The 11,637-nt window shown below is 47.0% G+C and overlaps 1 protein-coding gene across 1 annotated transcript; it reads left to right on the top strand.

The window, feature by feature from the left end:
• The first annotated feature begins 233 nt into the window (after positions 1–233).
• On the top strand, positions 234–8,101 carry LOC117483658 (forkhead box protein K2-like). The gene is made up of 9 exons (XM_034132040.1): positions 234–531; positions 1,302–1,496; positions 1,594–1,735; positions 2,020–2,166; positions 2,916–3,109; positions 3,195–3,388; positions 4,327–4,584; positions 4,893–5,081; positions 6,855–8,101. Exons 1-9 carry the CDS (start codon positions 239–241, stop codon positions 7,058–7,060), a joined length of 1,818 nt encoding a protein of 605 aa, XP_033987931.1. The 5' UTR covers positions 234–238; the 3' UTR covers positions 7,061–8,101.
• Positions 8,102–11,637: the final 3,536 nt, after the last annotated feature.

Raw genomic sequence — 11,637 nt, forward strand, 5'->3', positions numbered from 1 at the left:
GATTGGTCGACGCCGCTCTCTTTTCCTCTTCTTCGCGTCGGTGGGTCGGAGCGGCTGTGTCCCCGGTCTGGCACGTTCTTAGCCAAATTCTCCACGGTGTAAAATTGGAAACCCCCCTTTTCACAAAACCAAAAAAAAAACCATTCAATTCCCTTTAACCATTTACAGGTTCCCACTGAACGCACACTACCCCCCCCCCCCCCCCCCCCCCCCCCCCCCCCCCCCCCCAGGTCTGAAGATGGCGGTGGTTAGCTGGATGTCGGGGTCTGTAGCCCGACTGGAGGGCCGAGAATTCGAGTATCTGATGAAGAAAAGGTCGGTGACCATCGGCCGGAACTCTTCGCAGGGTTCGGTGGACGTCAGCATGGGACACTCCAGCTTCATCTCCCGGCGGCACATCGAGATATTCACCGCGGGAGAAGACGGCACCGGCACGGGGGAGTTTTATCTGCGGTGCCTCGGGAAAAACGGGGTGTTTGTTGATGGGGTGTTCCAAAGGAGAGGGGCGCCTCCTCTCCAGCTCCCCCGAATGTAAGATCCCAGGCTGGGTTGCTTCACTGCACAGATCTGCGGGTCAGCGGCTCGTGTGTTGTTGTTGTTGTGTTGCAGCGTGGTGCACGTGCTGTGTGGGTGGACACACAGCTCCATGCCGGATCTGCCAGATAACCTAAACCTGATTCATGGTCCTTATGTCGAGAGTTTACAAACTAACTATACATCTCGAAATTGTAAAATGATTTGGTTTCTCCAAACGGAAGACCGTGTGCTGCTCTCCCACACAACATGGCAGCAACATAATGATAGTTAAACTGATGCATGCATCCATACTCTTGGTGGAACATGATTTACCCACACACAGAGAGTAGTGGGGATGTTTGATTACAGAGTGATAGAACATAATGTTTGTGTGTTAGCAGAGTGCATCGGTATCAGCATGGCCTCATGTGTGTCTGTGTTTACCCCAAAAGCCCCCCCCTACACTGTTGTACTTCTGGTAACTAATTTCACATTTTATCTTCATATATATTTTGGTATGATATGGCAATGTTGTTGCCATCATACACCATAGTGGTAATTCCTGGTCCATATTTAAACTGAGTCTGGGTCTCGGTAGACCTCCTCGGTCTGCTTGTTGCCAGGCAGGAAGTTGTCCTATTGGCTCATTGGCACTGTAATAAACATTGCCTTTCTGATGTTCAAATGTGGACATACTATGTGTTACATAGTCATTTGCATGGAAATTGTCTGGACATTAATCACACACTTGATGTTCTTTGTTTGTGCTTTCCTTTGGTTCCCAGGTGTTGTTTCCGGTTTCCCAGCACAACTATAAAGATCACGTTCACAGTCCTGTCCAATGAAAGGAAGGAGCCCAGGAACGTGCCAGAATCACCAGTTAAACCTATCCAACCCCAAATCTCCCCACTGACCATCAACATTCCTGACAACATTGCCCACCTCATAAGCCCCCAGCTTTCCCCAACGGGCACCCTCAGGTGGGAGAGCTCTGTTTCTCTTCTGTGCAATGCTCAGAGCACGTAGAAGTTTACAACAATATCATATACTAAATGTTTTTTTTATTTGATTTTTCAGTGCGGCAAACTCCTGTCCATCAAGTCCGCGGGGGGCGGGCTTCTCCAGCTACAGGCCGAGCCGTGTTCTGGCCTCGGACTTGATAGGCGACAACTCCCAATCAGAAAATGACAAGGAGGCCTCCGGTGAAGACAGCCCAAAGGTGAGAGGGCGAGGAAACTCTTAGTGTGCTTCATTTTCAAATATATTTTAAGGAATATATATTATTTTTTACGAAAGGGGCTGCAGGACAGAATGTCTGAACACCATCAACATGCCTGGTTACTCATTAAAAATGCTCACAACAACACAGACTTTGGAGTAGAGGACAGTGGACTAAGTCTGTGTTTGTGTTTCGGTCTAACAGGAACCTGGCTGACCTTACATTAACCAATCACATCTCCCCCTACCAGCACATGATGCAAAACTGTCTTTAATTTTCCACAGGACGACTCCAAACCTCCATATTCGTATGCACAGCTGATAGTCCAAGCTATCACCATGGCCGCAGATAAACAGCTGACTCTGAATGGAATATACACCCACATCACCAAGAACTACCCCTACTACAGAACAGCTGATAAAGGCTGGCAGGTCAGACTCTTCACTCTGCATGTCTAAGGTTGTAATGTTCCTTTATTTAAGGACTGTGTCATGTCACGTTATTGTAAATGCAAAAATCTGAGGCACTGTCAAACACGGGATTTACTGCTTTACTCTGTATTTATATCAATGTAATGGAAATGTGCGCAGGTTTTAGATGCCTTAAAGATTTCACTGTTGCCTTCAGGAAATTGAGACAGCATTTTTCATTCTGTCTTCTGTTGATAATAAATATGTCAGTGAAGTGCACTGCAGACTGGAGTCTCTTCTGACAGGGACAGTGTCTCATGGTGGCTCTGACATGTTGAATAGAGCTGTGTCATGTAACTGTTGGTAACCATCAGTTACTGTCTATTGTAAACCTCAGAAATCATCAAAGTAAACTCGGACCGTCACAAAACCATCAAATAAAGTGGAGCTGCTTTGATTTCTGAAGTCTTCCTTAGTTCAATCAATAGACTGGTGTTTAATATTAACATGAACTGGTTTCAGCTGCATCTTTTTTGTTAATTTAAGTAGTTTAAATTCTCTGCAAATAAATTCTCAAAATTACAATATTTTCATTTATAATTTGGCAGAAATGTTGTCATTACAGAATAGACCTTACCTTCATCACATACCTTTAAAGAGCTTAAAACCTGAGGGACATTTTTGCAGTGGTCCTTTACATGTTTAGCTGTATGTAAATGTATACATTGTATTTCTGTGCATATGTAAATGTATGAATGTGTGTGTTCTAGAACTCGATCCGGCACAACCTGTCCCTGAACCGGTACTTCATCAAAGTGGCGCGCTCTCAGGAGGAGCCGGGCAAAGGCTCCTTCTGGAGGATCGACCCCGCCTCGGAGGGCAAGCTGATGGAACAAGCCTTCAGGAAGCGCCGGCCGAGGGGGGTGCCCTGCTTCAGGACGCCCATGGGACCGCTCTCCTCCAGGTGACCCATGGGAGCTGTCAGCTACTATATGGTGCATATTCATATGGTGCGTGTCAGAACTCATCCTTTCTGTCCTCTGTCCCAGGAGCGCTCCGGCCTCCCCTAGCCACACGGGGGCCCTGTCTGTGTCCAGCGGGGTTCAGACTCCAGAGAGCCTGTCCAGAGAGGGCTCCCCTGTCCCCATGGAGCCAGAGCCAACCCCCCCGCAAGCCCAAATCACTACAGTCCAGCCCAAAGTCGCTGTGATCCAAGAGGCCCGCTTCACACAGAACTCCAACGGTAAAGATTTATCCTCTCAAGATGATCTGTACACAAAGTGACCATTCTCTGTTTAAATGTACTACATGGAGTATTTAACTGGTGACAAAACAGTCTTTTTGAAATACTGATGACTCTGTATGACCTACATAAGTTAGTGGGACCCCCCAGCTTGGTTTTTTGCTATTCTTATTGCTTGTCATCGGGTCCATTTCCCCGGAACATCAGACAAAATGATTTCTAGTGTGCAGGTTCAACTGATACTCCTTCAGCTCAGGCTCAAGATAGTGGGGGGTCCCCTCAAGCTGTCCAGGACCTTATGTGCTTAAGATTAAGATGAACCTTTATAGAATTGAAAGTGGAAATTCAGTTTTCCACTCTGTTAATATATATTTTTTGGGATACACACGGTACAAATACACACATGCCTTGGAATACAGGTCTATGTGCACACATGAACATGCATTATAAAAAGGTTCCAGAACAAAGAGGCTGCTGTCTGTCAGGCGCCAGGGAGCAGTTGGGGGGGTTCGATGCCTTGCACCAGGGACCTCGGCCAGGATGTGAACTGGCACCTCTCCAGCTACCAGTCTACATTCCATTTGAGTTTGGTCTGATTGGGACTTGAAACGGCGATTCTCCAGTTAGGTCAAGTAAGTCAAGGCCGACAGACTGAGCTACTGCCTTCCACTGGTCAGGACACCAGGCTGCTGGACGCCTGGTGCCTGAGGTAAGGGAGGCCCAGCAGAACCAGAACCAGGAGAGTGGAGCAGACTCAGTGAAACGAGAGGACTGCAGACCCCACAGCGGTGCCCAAATATCACCAGGATGAAAGTCATGTCAATGTAGTAACCTTAACTCGTTTTTTTGTGTGGAGTAATTGTTTATGTTGCCAGAAGTGAAAGGCAGTACATTTTAGTGAGACAGCTTGTCAGTAACCTGCGCCCCCCCCCTGACAGGCCCCCCCCTCAGCAACCAGCCGGTCCTGATCGCTGTGCAGCGCCAGATGCCTCAAACCACCATGAAGCCAGTGACCTATGCCATGGCGTCGCCAGCCATAGTATCAATGTCAGTTAGCTCCGCCCCCGTCATGCAGACGGTGCACGTTGTCCACCAGATCCCAGCCGTCACCATGGCAACTGTTGCCGGAGAGCCCACTGCTACAGTGAGCCCGAAACCTCATGAGAATGGAGGAGCAGCGCACCGGGGGATCAAACGTAAGAGCTGCTTCAGTCTGTGATGAGTGTGTGTTGGGCTGTGTGTGTGTTGGGCTGTGTGTGTGTTGGGCTGTGTGTGTGTTGGGCTGAGTGTGTGTTGGGCTGTGTGTGTGTTGGGCTGTGTGTGTGTTGGGCTGTGTGTGTGTTGGGCTGAGTGTGTGTTGGGCTGTGTGTGTGTTGGGCTGTGTGTGTGTTGGGCTGTGTGTGTGTTGGGCTGTGTGTGTGTTGGGCTGTGTGTGTGTTGGGCTGTGTGTGTGTTGGGCTGTGTGTGTGAGCAGAGCGTGACATGTGTGTTTCTACCCCTGCAGTTAAAGTGGAGTCAGTGCCCCCCCTCACAGCCTCCTCCATAGGGGGAGTCAGCCGCATCGTGCAGGCTCCTCTGACTACACTCACCATCCTGCAGCAAGCCCCCCCGCTGGGCCAGCACCAGCTCCCCATCAAGACCCTCTCACAGAACGGGACCCACCTGCTCCCCATCACCACTGCTGCCAGCACAGGTGACCCCCCTCCCACATTATTCTATGAATTGCCTATATTGTAATTGTATTATGTTAGTTATTCTCTACACACTCACCTGTGTGTGAGGGGCCTCTCCTCTCTGACCTTCTCACTAAATGCATTCACACACATGGTGTGTATCCTCGAGACCTATCTAATATTCAACATCTGTAAAGCAGTACCTTACTGTGTGTTTAGGATGTTCACTAACCAGCTCTTCCTGCTTCACTGCATGCTTACTTTGGTGGAACAGCATGGAACTCTTCTTTCTCCTCTCCCTCTGTCTTCTGTCCTCTCTGTCCTCTCTGTCCTCTGTCTTCTGTCCTCTCCCTCTGTCTTCTGTCCTCTCTGTCCTCTGTCTTCTGTCCTCTCTGTCCTCTCCCTCTGTCTTCTGTCCTCTCTGTCCTCTCTGTCCTCTGTCTTCTGTCCTCTCTGTCCTCTCCCTCTGTCTTCTGTCCTCTCTGTCCTCTGTCTTCTGTCCTCTCTGTCCTCTGTCTTCTGTCCTCTCTGTCCTCTCTGTCCTCTGTCTTCTGTCCTCTGTCCTCTGTCTTCTGTCCTCTCCCTCTGTCTTCTGTCCTCTCCCTCTGTCTTCTGTCCTCTCTGTCCTCTGTCCTCTCCCTCTGTCTTCTGTCCTCTCCCTCTGTCTTCTGTCCTCTCTGTCCTCTGTCTTCTGTCCTCTCCCTCTGTCTTCTGTCCTCTCTGTCCTCTGTCTTCTGTCCTCTCCCTCTGTCTTCTGTCCTCTCCCTCTGTCTTCTGTCCTCTCCCTCTGTCTTCTGTCCTCTCTGTCCTCTGTCCTCTCCCTCTGTCTTCTGTCCTCTCCCTCTGTCTTCTGTCCTCTCCCTCTGTCTTCTGTCCTCTCTGTCCTCTGTCCTCTCTGTCCTCTGTCTTCTGTCCTCTCTGTCCTCTGTCTTCTGTCCTCTCTGTCCTCTGTCTTCTGTCCTCTCTGTCCTCTGTCTTCTGTCCTCTCTGTCCTCTGTCTTCTGTCCTCTCTGTCCTCTGTCTTCTGTCCTCTCCCTCTGTCTTCTGTCCTCTCTGTCCTCTGTCTTCTGTCCTCTCCCTCTGTCTTCTGTCCTCTCTGTCCTCTGTCTTCTGTCCTCTCCCTCTGTCTTCTGTCCTCTCTGTCCTCTCCCTCTGTCTTCTGTCCTCTCCCTCTGTCTTCCCCGTCCTCTCCCTCTGTCTTCTGTCTTCCCTGTCCTCTCCCTCTGTCTTCTGTCCTCTCCCTCTGTCCTCTCCCTCTGTCTTCTGTCCTCTCTGTCCTCTCCCTCTGTCTTCCCTGTCCTCTCCCTCTGTCTTCTGTCTTCTGTCCTCTCCTTCTGTCTTCCCTGTCCTCTCCCTCTGTCTTCTGTCTTCCCTGTCCTCTCCTTCTGTCCTCTCTGTCCTCTCCCTCTGTCTTCTGTCCTCTCTGTCCTCTCCCTCTGTCTTCTGTCTTCTGTCCTCTCCTTCTGTCTTCCCTGTCCTCTCCCTCTGTCTTCCCTGTCCTCTCCCTCTGTCTTCTGTCCTCTCTGTCCTCTCCCTCTGTCTTCTGTCTTCTGTCCTCTCCCTCTGTCTTCCCTGTCCTCTCCCTCTGTCTTCTGTCTTCTGTCCTCTCCTTCTGTCTTCCCTGTCCTCTCCCTCTGTCTTCCCTGTCCTCTCCCTCTGTCTTCCCTGTCCTCTCCCTCTGTCCTCCCTGTCCTTGGCTCAAGGAGCTGTAGCTTAAGCAGTATATCATAAAAGCAGAAATGTGAGGTCATAGCTTTAACCTGTCGTTACCCCCTTCTTCTTCTCTCTTCCAGCCGTTGCAAACCCCCTCCACCTCCTGGCGGCCCACGCCTCCGTCTCTGCGTCCCTCCCCACCAAGAGGCAGAACGGCGAACTTCAGGACACCCCCCAAACAAAGAGGGCGAAAAAAGAGGAGGGGGAGGCAGCAGCCACTTACAACAACGGCACCACGGACAGAGCCGGAGAGGGCGTGGTCAGTGAACAGTTTAGTGACAAGTAGCCCCCCCTCTGCATCCTGAACCCCTCTCTCCTGTAACCCCCCACCCTCCATCATCTACTCCAAGATGCAAAAAAACAGAAGAGTGGGAAACCCCTGCAGGACTCCAGAATGTTACACCTCTCCTATATATTTCAACACGATGCAAAAACTGAAGACCACATTTGAAAATGGAATGAAGGAGTTGCTGATTACTGAATCCCTGAAGCTGAGCCAGATGGCCAAAAGAAATCCAGATTTCCAGATCAAAAGCGACGTGGCCGTGTGAAGATCTCCAGCTTCACTGTGAGGGGAGGCCGGAAGCCCCCCCCCCCCCCCCCCGGTGGAGTGGGCAGGGTGAAGGTGTACGGACATTCCCATCTTCGGCAGCTAGCCTCCATGTGGACCTCCCTCCCCAGTTGTGAGTAGATATGCAGTATTCCGTTGTACCAGTGTATCTCCCCGGGCACAGATACTATCTAGTAATAAATAAGATAATTAAAAGCTATAGTGGGCTCTATAAGGACTTTACCCATCAGAACGTGATCTTTTGGAACTCCTTTTTTTGTTATGTGGACTCTTTGTTCAGTGCAATGAATGTAGTCTCCCTTTTCCTTTAAAGAAAACACTATCTATGGAGTGGATGTTTTTTTCTGCTCATTCATGCAAATTAAATTCCTTTCATCACTGTACATCTACAGATTTTTCATATTTTACAAATATCCTGAGATAAGAAGTATATACCCGTACGTATTTGACCATATGCTTCATCAAGCTTGCATGTTCTGATCTAGAGACAATGTTCTTGATCAGATCATCTGAATATGGAACTGAGAAGAGTTAGACTGAATCTACACTAATGATTCTGACCAGTGCTGCACTTAACCCTCTTCCATCCTTCCCTCACCATGGGCTGTGGTACCTTTGTTTTCAAGCTTGATTATTTGATTCTGTTCAGGCTATGAAACAGTCTCTTCAGATCTATGTTACACAAGGAAAAAAGTGATGGGTGTTCATTCTGCTTCAGTGGGTAAATGCTTTTTTTATAAATGTATTTAAAACACATAACCTCCCAGTTTGTATTTCTTTGAGTAAAAGCCTTCACTGATACGTACTCCCAGTTTGTCTGTATGACCAATTGTTTTCTCTGAGAATGAAGAAAGATGATCAGACGTTTACCAGCTGAGCTCAGTTCTGTCCAGAACTGGAGTTTATACGTCTAACGGTTCCTACGTCTATTACCAGCTTTCAGAGGTAATCTGGTTTTATTCCTATGTGTAATACGACCTGGTGTTATACATGCTGTCTTACACACACAGCTCAGGCTATCTGCTGTTACTGATCCAACACAGGGCTGTGTATCCATGCACACAGAACATGAGGCCACACACACACTGAAAGTGTGTTTACCGCCTACTGTCATGGCAGACACTGATCAGGGGGCCGAGACTAAGCCAGTGTATGAGATCAGTGCATCCATATTTCACTCTGAATAGATGTCACTTATTTATACATACAGTATACAGCCTGGAAGCCATTACACCATTCAAATGTACACAATCCGTAAGGAGGCTCCCTTTTTCATAAGGGCAAACCAAAGTGTGACGCAAATAAGTTCAGTTCTGACCTCACAGTGGAACAATTATAAAAAATCTAATATTCCATTCGTACCTGGTGGTTACAAAAAACAGCTTAGATATCTTATTTTTTATAATCCAATTGAAAGAAAATGATTTTTTAATTCAAAATTCATGTCAACCTTTATAAAAAAACAACTAACAGTTTTGGTCTTTGGTGAAATTTCAGGAATGCCCAGTCATGTTTCTAGCTGTCCTCTGGTGTGTTCATGTCTGTGAGTAAGATGGGGGGTTTTATCTAATGTGGGTTTTTTGGTGTCTTTATGCTAGGGAGAACTATAAAGGAACCAAACGTGAATTTCATTTCTGATTTTCATTTCTCAAAGGAGAACCGGTGATTCACAGAACAGGTATATTGCTGTAGCAAACACAAATAATCAATTTCTGTTGGAAAACCTTCAAAATATTCGTGGTGCCCTAAACATTGAATGAGCAGTCAAATTGTTCAGTTTCAGTTCAACAGACACACTACACTTGTATCAAAGGCATGAAGCAGCCCAACATGTTTAACTGTAAAGCAGATTTTACATTTATTCACCAATTTAAATGCAGGTTTTACAATCATTCTGAGTGTCAGACACAAGTTGGCGTTTCAGTTTGTGCGGCCTCCTGCTGTGTTCAGCAGACCCACATGGATGATGGACAATCTGATGCAGGAAGCAACTCAGTGTTCTTACACTGAATCAAGAAAATGCTGTCCTCAACATGACAAATAAAAAAAGGGAATATTCTATTATTCATTTACAGTTTCACTTCTGACAAGAGTCCTTGTGGTAGATCCAATCTGCCTCCGGTTTATGGCGACACTTGGACAAAGCCCTGCTGAGTCCCGAAGAGCAGCAGCTGAACATGTGTGTGGCCTCGGCTTGCTGAAGCAGTTTAGAGGACACCAGAGGGACCAGAGGCCTGTACTACGAAGCCGGTTCAACATACCCTGGATATGTTTGAGTTACCCGGTTTACCTAATCCAAAACAAATGCGCTCTCGCTAAGCGGTCCTACGATGCTGGTTATCAACTCGGTAACTCAAGCCAGGGTTTCTCTGTCCGCCGTGTCCGGCTGAGTGCGCGTTCACATGAAAGGGGCGGGGGTTAGCAACACTTGACCAATCACAAACATGGACAAGCGTACTGACAGCGCAGCGTCATACTTCCTGAATGAAAAGTCAACTATAATATGAGACAAATATGAAGAAGTTAAACTTTAAACATCCATGACTTAAACACTTTATCCAGGATCAAAGCCACATAGCTGCACCTGCAAGGTGAATACAGCTGGTAAAAGAAAAAGTGTTTGAATGCGTACATTAACAGGTTTATGAAATCACTGCCCCGTCTAAGACACGAGTGGATCTGACTTTAATTACATTTGACTCGAGTGTTTCGTCAACTTAATGTGTTGCTTAAAATAATACTTCTGCATACAGTATGTGACACTGTGAGTGTTGCACGGCCAGATACGGCTCAGCTGACTCAGATAAGGAAATATATGACACATTATGATGTGATATGATATGAATGATAATGGGACACATCGACGTCTGCACTCACAGTGCCGCGGACTGTACGTAATGTTACTTTGATCCGGTTACTTATGTTGTGGCAGATATTTAAGTAAGCTTTCTTAACGCTAATGTTATAATAGTCAGATTGCTCTGAAGATGGGAGGGGATATTCTATCAATTTTCACGTTCACACAGTCGGTGGTTTTTGCCGGACGTCTTTCCTGCAACGACAGTTTAAACTGTATTTCCTTTCTCCTGTAATATGACTTGATAGCTTTAAACTCCGCACACGGAGCTCTGATTGGTCAGCAGGCGGTGCTTTCACTGAGTTGATCTCTTATCCTGGAAGCTAACCTGGGGCCTATACTACGAATCTAGTTCAACATATCTTGGATATGTTTTGAGTTATCCGGTTGACTTAATCCAAAACAAACCCGCTCTCGCTAAACTGTCCTACGACGCTGGCTATCAACTTGATCGCTCAAGCCAGCCGTGTCCTATCTAGTTAGGTGCGCGTTCACATAAAAGGGGTGGTATTTGGTATTTTTTCATATTTGTCTAATATTAGTTGACTTTTCATTCAGGAAATATATGACGCGCTGCGCTGTCAGTACACGGCTTGTCCATGTTTGTGATTGGTCGATCGCTCCAAATACCACCCCTTTTATGTGAACGCGCACCTAACTAGATAGGACACGGCTGGCTTGAGCGATCGAGTTGATAGCCAGCGTCGTAGGACAGTTTAGCGAGAGCGGGTTTGTTTTGGATTAAGTCAACCGGATAACTCAAAACATATCCAGGATATGTTGAACTAGATTCGTAGTATAGGCCCCTGGGGGGTATACTACGAATCAAGATTTTCGTTTAGCAAGCTAACTTCAGGGGTTTCCGGTCCTACGAAGCTGGTTCACTTCTTAGCGGGCTAGATAACTTATTCTGAACGGCTATCCTCCGGAGCAGGATAGGTTCCAGGATAAAAGCACTGCCTGCTGACCAATCAGAGCTCATTGTGCGGAGTTTAAAGCGATCAATTCATATGACAGGAGGAGAAAGGAAATACAGTTTAAACTGTCGTTGCAGGAAAGACGGCCAGCCAAAATCACCGACTGTGTGAGCGTGAACATTAATAGAATATCCCCTCCCATCTTCAGAGCAATCTGACTATTATAACATTAGTGTTAAGAAAGCTTACTTAAATATCTGCCACAACATAAGTAACCGGATCAGAGTAACATTACGTACAGTCCGCGGCACTGTGAGTGCAGACGGCGATGTGTCCCATTATCATTCATATCACATCATATCACATCATAATGTATCATATATTTCCTTATCTGAGTCAGCTTCTTGAGCCGTATCTGGCCGTGCAACACTCACAGTGTCACATACTGTATGCAGAAGTATTATTTTAAGCAACACATTAAGTTGACGAAACACTCGAGTCAAATGTAATTAAAGTCA

Source organism: Trematomus bernacchii, unplaced genomic scaffold (assembly GCF_902827165.1).
Source record: "Trematomus bernacchii unplaced genomic scaffold, fTreBer1.1, whole genome shotgun sequence".
Lineage (NCBI taxonomy): Eukaryota > Metazoa > Chordata > Actinopteri > Perciformes > Nototheniidae > Trematomus > Trematomus bernacchii.

Excerpts from the sequence above, each read along its gene's own strand:
- LOC117483658 (XM_034132040.1), top strand. The coding sequence starts at position 239 with ATGGCGGTGGTTAGCTGGATGTCGGGGTCTGTAGCCCGACTGGAGGGC. Across the intron at positions 3,389-4,326 it reads CTTCACACAGAACTCCAACG|GCCCCCCCCTCAGCAACCAG; the intron begins GTAAAGATTTAT and ends CCCCCCTGACAG. Across the intron at positions 5,082-6,854 it reads CACCACTGCTGCCAGCACAG|CCGTTGCAAACCCCCTCCAC; the intron begins GTGACCCCCCTC and ends TCTCTCTTCCAG.